This window comes from Cavia porcellus, unplaced genomic scaffold (assembly GCF_034190915.1).
Source record: "Cavia porcellus strain 051 isolate PalLab524CR breed Dunkin Hartley unplaced genomic scaffold, mCavPor4.1 scaffold_5, whole genome shotgun sequence".
Taxonomy (NCBI): domain Eukaryota; kingdom Metazoa; phylum Chordata; class Mammalia; order Rodentia; family Caviidae; genus Cavia; species Cavia porcellus.
In genome coordinates, this window is record NW_026947488.1 from 11,898,361 (window position 1) to 11,912,761 (window position 14,401).

At 48.4% G+C, this 14,401-nt stretch overlaps 2 protein-coding genes across 5 annotated transcripts in view; one reads left to right on the forward strand and one right to left on the reverse strand.

Moving 5' to 3' along the window:
* Positions 1–957, forward strand: part of Dpm1 (dolichyl-phosphate mannosyltransferase subunit 1, catalytic) — a 55,992-nt gene extending 55,035 nt beyond the window's left edge. For all 3 annotated transcript variants that reach the window (XM_063248163.1, XM_003463660.5, XM_063248165.1), the window contains one exon: positions 88–957. The gene's annotated coding sequence lies outside the window, so the exon portion shown is untranslated. The remainder of the gene's footprint in view (positions 1–87) is intronic.
* A 5,661-nt stretch (positions 958–6,618) lies between these two features.
* Positions 6,619–14,401, reverse strand: part of Bcas4 (breast carcinoma amplified sequence 4) — a 61,530-nt gene continuing 53,747 nt past the window's right edge. For both annotated transcript variants that reach the window (XM_063248166.1, XM_005000848.4), the window contains one exon: positions 6,619–12,104. In XM_063248166.1, the coding sequence (XP_063104236.1) occupies positions 11,952–12,104 (153 nt within the window). In that variant the 3' untranslated portion in view covers positions 6,619–11,951. The remainder of the gene's footprint in view (positions 12,105–14,401) is intronic.

The following is a 14,401-nucleotide window of genomic DNA, read 5'->3' on the forward strand; positions in this document are numbered from 1 at the left end:
ACAGGGCAATGTCTAGCCAATGTTTTTGTCCCCACATAGGAAAGGACGTGCCCTTATTGCCTATGGTCGTGTGTCCATTTCATACAGGTGTCTGTAAAGAGCATTTCTGAAGGAAGACAGAAGAGCACCAGGTCCTGCCAACGTCTGTTAAAAGATGGGAGTTTCCTGTCTGAAATGCTTCAGTAGAAGTGATTAATCCTGTTTTCTTGCCAAGGGAGCAGTGCTGTAAAGGAGTGTGTCCTTTACCTCAGCCACAGCCTGTAACTCTGTCCCCTCATGATGGAGCCCAAAACTCACCACCGAGTTACTCTATGCCCATAACGTTTGTGGAGTACTTAGCCTGCCTGGTGGAAAATCTCTGCTTAATGAAACTAAGTGGAACACGCTATACAGGCAATGGATTTTTCCACCTATTATGACCATCATTTTTAACCCATAAAGTCCAAACGTGCACCCGTCACTCGTGGTGTCTCTACTACTTCCTGTCTACCCACGCCACTTAAAACGAACATTGAACTGTGACTTGAATGTATGCAGAGTTACAACTTGGGGTTATGTCCAAAATAACAGATGCCAGGGATTTGGCTCAGTGACACAAGCACCTGCCTGGTAAGTTCAAGGTGGTGAGTTCAATCTGCAGTGTCCAGAAAAGACCCAGTACCCCAAAACAAGTTTAGCTGGGCATGGCGGCACATGCCTGTAATCCCAGCACGTGGTAGGCAACAGGAACATTACTGAGTTCCATGCCAGCCTTTACTACACAGTGAATTCAAGGCTAGTCTGAACTACGCAGCGAGATCCTGTCTCAACAAAAAAATCAGCACTTGGGAGACAAAAGTTCCAATATAGTAACTGAAGCCCTCAAATCATCCTTTCAGTCGGTCAGCTAAGGACAAGGAAATTCATAGTTACTTCTGTGACAAATCTGTATGAATAAAGAATCTTCTCTGCTACGAATTTAAGTGATTTTCCTTGCATGTGTGTCTCTGAATGCGATCTTTACGGGGCTGAGGCAAACACCCCCCCCCCCACAGCGCACCATCTGGCCTCAAGGCGCAAGATCATTTAGACCTAAACTGGCCTTTGCAATAAAAATCTTACTGTGTCTCTATTAATGTCTTATCAATAAAGATTGACATCCTAATAGATTGGATATGTTTAGGAAACGAGTAAAGCAACTTAAAGGACTTTCTAATGTACTGGCTGCCATCTAGACTACTAGAGCAGACGATGACAGCCTTGTGCCTACAGCGGCCTTCTGGGAGTCTAAGAACCACAGGGAGATCCTGCTTGGGAGCCTGGGGAGGACACACAGCCACCTTGCCTCAGCCTCCCTAGGAGCTTGGGCTTAGAGACGCTCCGCCTGTCCCCAGGAGGGCCCTCCAGGCAAGGGGCACCCACAGTGGGGGTGTGGAAACTCAGGGCTTGTGTGAATCCTTAACCACTCAGATGTTTTCTGAACATTACTGAGGCGTCATCCTGTGACTTGTAGGGCACTGGATCTAAGACACCCATATCTTTAAAGCAGACCCACATGGTCGTCCACAGCAACTCACAAAAGGAGAAACCTGGAGAAGGACCATCAGCTCCAGGTTCAGGGTGCTGACCTCACCCGAAGTTCAGAGATGCTAGCTTGTCCCCAGACTTAACTAAGCAGGTGGTGGTGCGCGCACAGGTCGGGTATCTGCACAGCCCCTGTGCCCCAGCCATACAGCCTTGGTATCGCATAGACAGCCTCCTAGCAAGCTCCCTTCCAAGGACCACAGAGCTGCATGAGCCGCAGCTGAGCCAGCTGTACGTCACCTGGCAGTATTTCCCAGTCAGTACTCGTGCACCCTGCCTTTGTCATTTCTGCCACATCTGCCTAGCAACCGCATGAGTATGTTTAACTCTCCTTCTCAAATGAAGGAAAACTTATGTCACCAAAAAGAAAACTCGCACAGTTTAACATTAATGAAGGGGCTGGGGATTTAGCTTAGTGGCACAAGTGCCTACCTGGTAATTGCTAGGTCATGAATCCAATCCCTGGTACAAAAAAAAAAAAAACTTAAGATAGCCATAATATAAAAACCAATCCTACTTTGTACATATAAAACATATTCAACATTTGTCACCCATTACTGTGTGCTAAAAGGGCTAAGCTTGAGACTGACTCTGCTTGTTAAAAAAAAAAACAGAGTGGGACCTAGGGCAGATAAGACTTTCCCCTTGGCCCAGGAGGCTGAAAGACCCAAAGGCACCTTATCCCTACGGGGTTCCTGTTAAGCTCCCACTTGCTCAGGCACTGACTCAGAAGCCCAGAGATGGGCCCCACACCCAGCTGGGCCACCGGCTGCCAGTACTTTCTAGGAAGTCTACTTCCGTTAACCATGATCAGTGCCTGGCTTTGCAAGCTGTAGACTTCTTTTATAGATAATCAGGACCCTCACTGCAGGTCCAGGAAATCCAGACTCAGTCTGGGTTTAATGAAGAGGACAAGACGCCTGCCTGCTTGGTGACAGTGTTGGCAAGAGCTGTGATTCTCTTGCCATCCGTAAGGTCACTTTCACCCTAGGCAGGTGCCCTGCTGTTTGTGAAGGTTGGGGGCTCCTTCAGTACTTGAGCAGGGGCTGAGGTAACTGGATGCTCTAGTTCAGAGCTGGGGGCCTCAGGCCAGAGCCACCCAGCCACGCAGAGCGAGCAGGATTTCTTGCCTGACTAGAATAGGACCCTTCTCTAGAGTGGAAGTGGGACCAATTCAACCCAAACCAGAAACCGACTCAAACCCAATTACAGGTTAAACTCAGGAAAGAAAAGCAGGAACAAGGACCTTGCTCTTCAAATAGGACCCTGTGACTGAGACGAACTGGAATAGAAAATGCACTGCCTCCAACTAAGGCAGCAAATGCTCCTCCAGCAGTCTTCTGCCTATTACTCTCAAAGCAGGACTCGGCCCCCGTTGCGTATGGAGGTCACCTGGGGAGCTTCAGCGTGGAAGGTGTACCCTCCACAGCCCAGATGAACTTCTCTGGACCTGGCCTAGCTGATTCCAACACAGCTGAGAACAGCAAACACCACTTTACAGAGATGCAAAGGGCAACGCATTGGCGACCTGCGGCTTGGCCTGTGAGCCCATTTCTACTACTTTCCTCCATTCAACAGAACTGCTGGTGTTCTGCAAAGCAGCCACGATGGCCACGCTCAGAGATGTCTAAAAAACATTGTTGTGTATAAACTCCCACTCTAAGTTCTCCTTGATTCATGGGGTCTAACCTGAGAACCCTTGCCCCCATACAGTCACCGCCCCTGGAGCGGTGAGGAGAAAAGCTCAGACAAACCTTGTTCTGGGTGTTCCTCTAGCCTCCTGGTTCCTCTGAACCCCTGGCTCCCAGAAAATGAGATCACCTGTTATATCCACAGCGGAGCTTCCCCCCAGATACCCCAGTGAGAACAGCTTCCTGGTGGAAGAGGTGGCCTCTGGCACAGACTTCACTGGCTTGGTTTTCAGGTAGCGTGTTCTGGTCCTGACCAAACACTGTACGTGCCCCTTGGACCTCCCTCCAGCTCCTCCACATAGAGCCACTGGGTGTGGCCTGCAAGAAGTCCAAGAGAGCCTCAACCTGCAAATCCAGGACTCTGCATCCACTCCAGTATTTGCAGGCCTAAGATGCATCCACCAGTCATCACTGGTCTGAATCTCAGCACCTTTGAATGCACAGCAAGTCCACAGACCCTAGGGAAATTCTGTGACAGCTGCTGCAGTCAGAACTGCTTGTGGTTGATCAGGGCAACTGGGGACTTTGCTTTAAGATGGGGAGGGAGATTCCTGTGCACCAGCAGCTGCCTGGGACAACAAAACATGTCCAGAGGGCTAGGAACTCCTGCAAGCATAATAAGGGTACCTGCCTGGCCTGTAACCCTCTGCCCTGAAGCACCCCTTCTCACCTCAAGAAGTTTTATTGAATAGCAGCCAGATTTTGTCAACATCTCTGCAGCCACTGAGATGATGTGCTTTTTGTCCTTTTAAAATATGGTGTTACACCAATTTTTCAGATGTTAACACCAACCTTGCATTCCTGGGAGAAATCTGATTGGTTGTAGTATATAATCCCTTTTCTATGTTGTTGGATTTGCTTGGCTGTTACTTTGTTGGCTTTGTATTCATATTCATAAAGGATTCTGTCAATTTTCCTGTGTCTGCTTGATTACCAGTCACCCCCCAGAAAAGCCTTGACCACACATACTCCTATAGTGGGCCCTACCCCTTCTGGAGAATTCGAATTTGTTCCATCTAGCCATCACATAGCTGCCATCCTCCACCGTGGACTCTACCCAGATGTTTTTCACCACCCAATTCCTTGGAATAAATTCTCTATGATCTGAGGGTCACTAGATCTAAGGGCCAGGCAGGTGGAAGGCATTAGCAGGGTAACCTGAGTATAAGCGGGTCTGGAGAGCCCTCTGAGGGCCTCAGTGCCAGCTCATTGCTGCTATGTGAGCCTCCGGCTCCAGATCCCAGGCTTCCAGAAAACACAGGAAGCCTTCTTTATACAGACTCCCCACTGTTGCTGACAACTGATTTTTGCCTTTGCTGTACTAAGATTGAACCCAAGAGCACACTGTCACTGAGCTACATCCCACCCTGTTTTAGTTTTGAGACAGTATTGCCCAGCCTGGCTCAGAATTGCAGTACTCTGTGCCTCAGCCTCCTGGAGTGGCTGAGATTACAGGTACAACATCATGCCTGTCCTGGCCACTGATTCTACCTTTGATTTCTTGAGACAGGGTCTCGCTCACTAGTTCATGGTGGTCTAGAACTCACTATGCTGCTTAGGCTGGCCCCAAACTTGAAGCCCACCTTCCTCCGCCTTCCAAGTGCTGGCTGCTGGCAACTGATTTTACACCACTTTCTCTGAATAGTTTTTTTTTTTTAAACGGCTAGAATTAGTATTTTATTGTCATTTATAATCAAATGTCAGTTGGGTATACATAATTTCTTTTTTTTTTTTTTGTCTTTTTTCTTTTTATCGGTACCAGGGATCAAACTCACAACTGCCTGCTTGCAAGGCAGGCGATTATGCTGCTGAGCTAAATCCCCAGCCCCCGGGTATACATAATTTCCATAAATTCTGTAAATAAAAAAAAGTTTTAAACAGCTGATAGCTAGTTACATTCTTCAGAAAACACAAATATCAAAATATCAAAACTTAAAAAGGAGGAGACAGAGATTTAGCTCAGCAGCATTAGCACCTGCCTGGCAAGCATGAGGTTGCAAGTTCAATTCCTGGTACCAAAAAAAAAAAGCAGAAAGGCCATTTCTCACCCCAAACACATACACTGTCCTGCAGTTTTTATTGACCCTGTGGATGTTCGCATTCACAAAGACAGCAGCGCACTATGTGCATTTTGCTGCCTTTGCCCCTCGTATGCTGATAACCCCAACTCATAAGCAATTCCCTGTCCATCTTTACCGCTTCATAGTATTCCATCTCAGGATGTGCTGTCATGGTGGATCTGGGACCCTACTGGGGAACACTCAGGCTCCATCACAGCTTGCTATTTCAACGAACAGTGCCTAATCCTGTGCACTTGCTGCTGCTTCTCCTGTGTAACTGGGTCCTAGAGGCTGAGACTGCTGGGTCTAAAGACACAGACAGAGTTCTCATTTCCACAGATTCTGCCCATCAGCCACGAGAAGCCAGGCTGTCCAAAATTCCCCAACAATGTAACCAAAGAGTTTAATCTTTGCAGCCTGACAGGTGAAAAAACTAATTTCCAGAAATTCTTTTTCTGGCAGAGCTGGGGGGAGGGTGGTGCAGGGGCAAACCCAGGGCCTGACACTCACTGGGCGCATGCCCTTTCACTCAGTCTAGTCCCAGGCCCAGGCAGGTAATGTGGTTTCTCTCAGACTTCTCTACTGAGCGGCTTCCCACAGGTGCTATTTACAGGGCAGGGAGACTGTCACCTTGTAACACAAGCTTTAAATACATCTTTCCAGTTTATCATTTGCCTTGAATTTGCTTAGGACTCTATTTTACGATTTGAGGGTTAAGCGTTCTGTTTTGCTATGCAAAGATTTCAGTTATACATATAAATAAATTTTATAGATATAATCAAATTTATCACCTTTGTGGCTTCTGGGTTTTACATTGCTCTCTGATTTTTCCTACTTTTTCAATAACTGCACTTAGGGGCTGGGGATTTAGCTCAGCAGCATAAGCACCTACCTGCTTTGCAAGTGCATAGTCGTGAGTTTGATCTCTGGTACTGATAATAAAAAAAAAAAAATGAGGGGCTGGGGATTTAGCTCAGCAGCATAAGTGCCTACCTTGCAAGCAGGCGGTCGTGAGTTCGATCCCCGGTACCGATAAAAAGAAAAAAGAAAAAAAAAAGTGTAAAAAAAAAAACTGCACTCATACATTTAACTCCTTAATCCATTTGGAATTCTGGATCCATGTCAGGTGTGCAGAGTGAGGTGTGGAGCTCAGCCATCCTATGGCACATGTGCCACAGTGGGCAAGCAGAGCTTTTTCTGTTGGCACGTGAGCCACATCACCCCAACAGCTTCTACATGGCTGGTCAGTGCCCTGCCAAGTGTACAGATGCAGATACAGATGTACAGATCCAGACGCAGATACATGTGCTTGGACTGGCTGTTTTAATAGGTTTGTTTTTATTAACATGATTTTAGCATTCTGTTTTCTTATGAAAAAACTGAAATTTAACACCAAAGCTTTAGCATAGAGATGTTCTAATTGAGAGACTGAGGTTCTTTTCATGTGCTGCCCTCTGCATATATGAATCTGTAGCATATCTGATTATTTGTGAAGAATTTATGGAAGTGAGCAAGGATAGATTATATATATTTGTTTGGACTGGCTGTGATTTTAGCAGAAGCCCTCACCAGGCAAGAAATGCACTCAGTTGCCTTTTGTAGAGCACCCAAAGGCTGGTGGTCAGTGGAACCTTGCCCCCTTGCACTGGTGGTCGAAAAATTCAACAAGAACCTAGCTGACAGTCACTGCTGTAGACTGTTGACTTAGGGAATATCCAATTATTTAATGTTAATTCATGGTGTCAGATATTTTTGATACTGGGATTTGTATTAGATGCTCCATTTTTTTTTTTTTAAACTTTGTAGACTCAAGTCTGGAGCACCAAAAAATGATCACAGGGAAAAAAAGTGAACCAGAAAAGAGATAGTGGAAGACCATCCCAGGGGCCTGGACAGCCATTTGAGTGGCTGAACGCCATGGGACAGCATTACATGTGCTGTGTAGTGAAAGTGGTGTGTGTCACACACCAGGTGTCAGATGGCACTTTCACACCAACCACAAGATTGTTGCCAAACTCAATGAAACTGAGTTTTTCAGAAGGAAATTGAGGAAATCCATGCCCAGTACCCTAGCTTTTGCCCCTATCTTTCTAAAACAAATCATCTGACAGCTGCCAGCTTTCAAACTGTACTGTGCATAGCAAAGCATGGCATATCCCTCTGACGGGATTTTATCAAAATGGCCATGTTGTCTGGGAGTGATTCTCTTTTTCACATTTTCCCAAACTGGGATACAGTTAGGCAACGAATCTCTGAGATGCCACTTGGCAGAAATCCTGTTAAAGATCAAGTCCTGTGGGGCTGGGGATTTAGCTCAGTGGCATAAGCGCCTGCCTTGCAAGCAGGCAGTCGTGAGTTCGAGCCCTGGTACCGATGAAAAGGAAAATGACAAAAAAAAAAAAAAAAAAAGATCGAGTCCTGCACGTGACAAGTGATGTTAGCAGCCCACTGCTGACTTACAGCAGGCAGCCTGTTACTCCGGTGCTCGTATAAAAGCACTGATACACTCATGCAGGACTCTGTACTTTTATGGTATGCTGCTGCTGACATCATGAGAAGAGCTGATGAAACAGGTGTCTCTGCCTGGAAGAACACAATGGGTAGATATCTACAATGCTGTGATGTTTTTTTTTTTCCACAAGACATAAGACCAGAAAAAATAGTTTCAATTACTAGTGACGGAGGGTACTTTCCATGGTGGGGGCAACACCTGGTTTCATACAGTTCTTTTTTTAAAGCAGCAAAATATCCAGTCATTCAGCTTTATTGTACTATACATCAAGAAGCAATTTGAGAGGATGGGGTGGTGCATCCCTGTAATCCCAGCACTGGGGAGCTGAGGCAGGAGAATCATTGCAAGTTCGAGGCCAACCTGGGCTACAAAGTAAGCTCAGGGCCAGCCTGAACTGCATAGCGAGACCCTGTCTCAAAAAGACAAAAAAAAAAAAAAAAAAAAAAGTAAAGCTCTTTGTTCTAGGGAAAGCAGCCAAAACTAGACAATATCCTCAAAGATGTCGCAAAAATGGAGAATTACATCATGGCTTATGCTCTTAATTTTCAACAGTTTCAAGCACTTCCTGATGAGGTTCAGGCCCAATATAATGCTTTACTTAGTATCTTAATGTCCAGTGACTGAGCAGAGGTTAAGTCCTAGAGAGATCTGTAGCCTGCCCAGAGGAAATCAGGCTGTTTATGAATGAAAAGGGGCAGGAACACCACAGCCCACTGGTATGGCCTGGCTTAACAACCTTCTGTTTACAGATTTTACACCACATTTCAATGTACTGAACAACAACAAAAAAAAATACAAGGTGTGGGGAAAACCGCAGATTGGATGTTTTGTGATATCAAAACATTTGAGAGAAAACTGCAGGTTTTTGAAAGAGACCTTGAAAGTGGGCAGCTGGAATATTTTCCAAATCTAAAAATGCATTTAGAAAATTCTACGTTTCATGACAATCCGATAAACTATCAGGAAATCTGTAAGGAGTTTTCTAGCATTGTAGCAGCTGTGAAGGAAAATTTTAGTAACAGATTTTTACAGTTCTGTAAGATGGAGACAACCCTGTGTTTTCTTCTCCAGATAGAGCCACATTTGAAGAACTTGATCTTCCCTGCTTACACTGGTTAGAGTTTGGAAATCTGGAAATGGAGCTATTGGAATTTCAAAAAGCTCCATCTGGAAAAATAAATCTTGTGACCTGCGGGCAACAGAGAGAAGGAGCGTGCAAAAGGATGACAAAGGGTGGCAGAGTTGGTGGTCCTGAAAATGAAACCCTCGAAGTGTAGGATTCTCTACCAAAAGTCAATGAATGCACTTGGGATTGCTCTTCTTATTTTGTTTGGATTCCCTTATGCATGTGAGCAGCTGTTTTCAGCTCTGAATTACATTAAATCTGGTATAAAAACAGACTAATGGATGACCCGAGTGCAGCATGGGTCGCTTTCAAACAAACCAAGTATAAACCAAGGTTTGACAAATTATCAGTATGCAAACAACAGCAGAGACCACAGTAACTGTCAAAAGAATGCCAAATATGAACTTCTGCCTTCCAATAAAGAGCTGTTTGTATCACTGAAAGCTCTGTTATTGTTGTTTTTAAAACCAAAGATGTTAATGTGGTTGGGCATGGTGGCACACACCTGTAATCCCAGTACTTGGGAGGCTGAGGCAGGAGAATCACTGTGAGTTCAAGGCTAGCCTGCGCTGCATAGTGAGACCTTGTCTCAAAAAGGGAAAAAAAAAAGACATTAATGTGTGAGTTTGTTTCTAAACTAAAAACCTCCATATCCAGATTTAATTGCAGCATTGGCCCTTTGTGATAATTGGGTTTTGGGTCACAGTTTGGACAGTTGGTCTCTAAAAGATCTGTGACCACTGATTTATCTATTCCAGATAGTTGGACATTTGTCTCAATGCAAAAACACTCCAGGGATCAAACTCACGACCTGGGCTTGCCAGACAGGCACTTATACCAGTGAGCTAAATCCCCAGCCCACAAAGCATTTAAAAACTGTTTAGTGTGAACCTCACATTTCTGTGACCAGATACTGTCTCCTGGGTGGCTGTGCAGAAACCTCTGGCGTCCATGGGCATGAAGCCCATGTCCCAGGCAAGTGGCTCTTGTGGAAATTTTCAGAGCCCTTCCCATGCTGCTCTGTCCAGCAACAGCCACAGAAGCAAGCCACCCTTTCCTGGGCTGAGGTCACCCCAAGCCCAGGACAGGCAGCTGCCAGAGTAGGTAGTCAGGGATGCCTCTCACTTGCAGGTGATAAGACAGACCTCTGCCTGAAAGCATGAGGTCAAGTGAGAAACAGTACAGTCCCCTTCCCTGTCAAACGTGGTGACCACAGTGCAGACACCATTACCCAAGTGTCTGGGGTTAGAGCGTGGGCCAAGCACATGGCTCACCTCATGTCACAACAGCCTGTGTCACTCATGGATCTTACTGAGGAAGAGTCTGGATTCAGAGAGGGTAAGCAATGAAGTCAGGGTCTCAGAGCTGAGCTCTGCAGATGAAGCTGCCCCCTGGGCAAGTCACTTTCACCCACAGCCCCGAAGGTCTCTAACACAGGACTCTTTTGTTACTGTGGCTTAGTCATGTGATACTACCTTCCTCCTCTCCCTGGCCCCTGGTTCAGTCTGGGAAGGGGGAAGAAGACTGTAATTCTCCTGTAATCAACAGATACGGGGCCTTCTGAAAACTGGTGTCCTCAACTGCTTGTGTAAAAATGAATTTTTGCTCTGTGCTCTCTGTGAACAGACAGCATGGTGAGTGTGGAGGCTCCCGTCGTTAAAAGCAGCCCCAATCAATACAAAGCAGCCATGAGAATTAACGACACACAGCTACACAGCAACAGGGATGCAACCCACAGCCCGCAGGGGCGACATGCAGCCCTGAGCTGGACACAGAGGGACACATGCAGTGTACCACGCATTCCACACCCTCTGCCCCTGGGACCACAGAGCCAGCCCCGCCTCTCAGATGTCTGGGTTTGGGGGTGGGTACAGACAGAAAGGGGGCTCGAGGGGGGCTTCCGGTGCTGACACTGTGGCTAGGTTCTCCTTGTGAAAAATCTAATGAGGTGCCCCTTTTGCCATACTGGGGATTGAACCTAGAGCCTTCACGCTGGGCTACATCCCAGCTGGGGTTTTTTGGCTGTTTTATAATTTTGAGTGCACAGACCCAGAATTCTAAATGTAGTAGTAAATTAAATGTACAAGTAAACTGTTGGGGCTGGTCCCAAATTTAGAATCTTGCCGTTCTCCTGCTTCAGCTTCCTGAGTATCTTTATTGCTTTTTTGTTTGTTTGGTTTTGTTGCCCTGGAGATTGAATTCAGGGTCTCCCGCATGCTGAGAAAATGCTTTTTAACTGAGCTGTATCTTTAGCCCCATCTGCATCTTTTAATTCCCAAAGTGTTTCCAAAATTGGCACAACCCAACTTACTCCTTGCTTTCCCACCTCTATCTTGACAGATTCATTAATTTACCCTTCCTGGAAATTGTAACCCTCTAGCTGTACGTGTGGAACTGCTTTTTTTTTTTTTTTCGTGGCCCTGCAAGGAGCCCCAGAAATCTACACTCCAGCTCAAAGCTACAGTGAGCACTCTACAGGGTTGAGACAACTGCAGGAAGCTCACAAGCAGATGACAGAAGTGAATGCACGTTGGAGACCACAGTCCTCCAGGCCCTGCTCCCCCACAGCCCTGGGGACGGAAGGCATAGCCTGCCGTGAGCAGGGCACCATGGGGCATAGAGGACCTTTGAGAGACCATACACAGCAAGGAAGAAGTTGTCATCCCCTTGTTCTCATGCCCAGACCACCAGTAAGTTGTGACACATTTACTGGGACAACCCACGGGGCCAGGGCCCAGGATGTACAGGCAATGGATGGACAGAGGCCAGCAGCCCTGGGCCTGGTGGCAGGGCAGCTGCATCAGCCCCACAGCCTTCATCCGGCCCAGCCACCCAAGCACCTTGGCCCCAGCACAGCAGGCTGACAGATGGGGCAGGCGCTACCAGGCTCACCAAGCACGGGCACATGGGGGTCCCCATAGGTACTCTGGACTCCATGGGGAGGAAATGCAAAAAAACCAAACCACTGACAAAGGGGAAGCAACTCTGTGTACGGGGCTTCAGTCCCACATCCCAGCAGGATGGCAAAGCTCACAGGGGCTGAGGCAGTCGGGGCCACGACGCTGCACCTCTGGGGTGTCTGCAGGGAAGTAGTCCTCCATCCGGAACAGTGTGGGCAGCTCAACCGCCGCAGGCACTGCTGCAGATGGTTTCTGAAATGACAAAAAGGCGATGCTGGGTCAGTAACTGGAATCCATTTGTCCTATGACTGGGAGCCCCACAGCAATGTGGACGCATTGCGACCAAGGTCTCTGCCTCACTGACAGAGCTGCAGATGAAGGAGATGGGCCAAAAGAAGCAAACTCACGCCGCAGAGGACCAAAGACCTGGGGAGTGGGAGGAGATGACAAACTTCCTAGGTGGGATGGGGATTCCCAGAGCCTGCACCATCTGGGATGTCAACTATGGTGCAGGAATGGACCAGGAAGAGAAGGGAGTACAGAACAGGCCAGGGGAACAGCATGTGCAAAGCAGGGTGTGTGGAGGCGGGGAACAGAGCTGCTCTGGCTGGACTGCACTGGTGTGACAGCAGGAAGCAGCGACAGGGCGGATGCATGGGGCTCCTGGCAGCCACGCTGAGAGCTTTACCCCAGAGCACAGCGAGCCTTTGAGCACATGTCATATGTGCCTGTGTTCACTGAGGTCTGTGTTTAGGGAGAATGGACCAAAAGCAGATGGCCGAGAAGAGCGGAGCATGAAGGGGCAGCTGCAAACATCCCCTGCACTGGATGCGGGAGGCTCCGCCTCTGAGCTCAGACATCGTGACTTCCCACCACGCTGAGCCCCTCCTTCCATTAAGGAAGGAATTCAAGAGTGGTCACTTGGGGGAACATGCCCCAGTGTCTGGGGACCTCACCCAATGGCAGCACCCTCTCCACATCTGGAAGGCCAGGATGAGCAATTCGCTTTGTCTGAGGGTCAGCCTCCCAGCAGACGAGGTGGACAGAACCTTCCATCCGGTCAGCCCGTGTCTGTGTGCTTGGCTCAGCCTGGCTGGGAGGCAGGGCCTACACCCCTCCGCCCCTTGTGTCCCCGCACCTTTTCCACTTCATCCTGCCTTACGGATCAGCACAGGCACAAGTCTGCCTGCTGCTGGCACCTTGTCAGCAAAACCAGAAAGGGAGGCAGCTGTGGAGATTCTACAGCATTAGGGATCTTCACCCCTTCCCTGAGAACCAGCCCTCACGGTACCCAGAAAACACAACTCATGGGTGAACAATGACGGCCAGGACCAACCCTCTCACCTGGATTCGTGACTGGAAGCCAGCAAACACCTTGTGATCCTGCGCAGATGTAGTCCTCCTCCTCCCAACCCAAGATCCTAGCATGAGCAGGGGCCCCTCAGAGACCCCAGGGGTCAGGGACCAGGCCAGAGTCCACGTCCTGGCTTGGCCTCTCCAGGGAGTCTGTGGGGAGCCCCATTCCTTTTGAAATGCTTGTACCAAGAGGGAGAAGCAGCAACAGGAAAATCGGTATAACCATGAAGGATCCAGGAGAAGGAACAGAGACCACGGCTCAGAGGCAGCCCTGTCTCTAGGCCCAGTGAGGCCTGGTGCCAGAAGCGCAGGGCTGGCAGCTCTCCACGTGACGAAGAACACCAGCTTTGCCCAGCCAAACATCTGGATAGGTATTGGCCCCCACTGCTAGGTGACTCATAGGGATCCACAGGGGCCCCCAAGGGACAAGGTACCCCAAACAAGCTGCGTTCCCTTTTCAGAAGGGTCAGCAGAGTAGAAGACGGCAAGAAGGCCTGAGGAAGCTGGTGTGGCCCTGAAACATCCTAGAGGTCGCTCTGGAGAGACACGGGTAAGTGACTCAGCTGGGTGGATGACCTGACCTGCTGACTGTCAGGTGTGGTGGCAGGTGCTGTCTGAGGGATCAAGTGTGACCTTCTGAGCCCAAAACACAGTCGTCAAGGAGAGGAGGTGGGCAGGGTGAGCGCTGCTCCGCCCCGTCCACTTCCCCTTCAGGTATCAGGATCCTGATTTCTCTAAGGGACTCCTTTGTACCTGGCTCCCAGGATCCAGCCCTAGCCGGTAGACCAGAAGTGGCCGGGCTCCACCAAGAAGCCCTCCTGTCTTCCACAGCCACTGGCCCAGGCCTCAGCATGTGACCCAAATGGACCCGTGCTGTGGTGGCAGGACTGCTCTCCTTCCTGAGGTATCAGCTAGAACCTGAGTGTGCTGAAGGCCTCTCATGCCACCGTGTGTGTGTGTGTGTGTGTGTGTGTGTGTGTGTGTGTGTGTGTGTACAGCACAAGGAGGCACAGTAGTGAGAGGGGGGAGGCACTCCCTAGTACTTGCTTTTGAGCACCTGAATCTGATTCTGCCCTAGGCTAGAATAACCCTGAGGCTGTTTCTGCACAGAAGCCACAAAATTCTCCTCTGCTTCAGTTGACCCAGGTTGCTGTCACTTGCAACTAAGAATCCTGCCTAAAACAAATACTAAC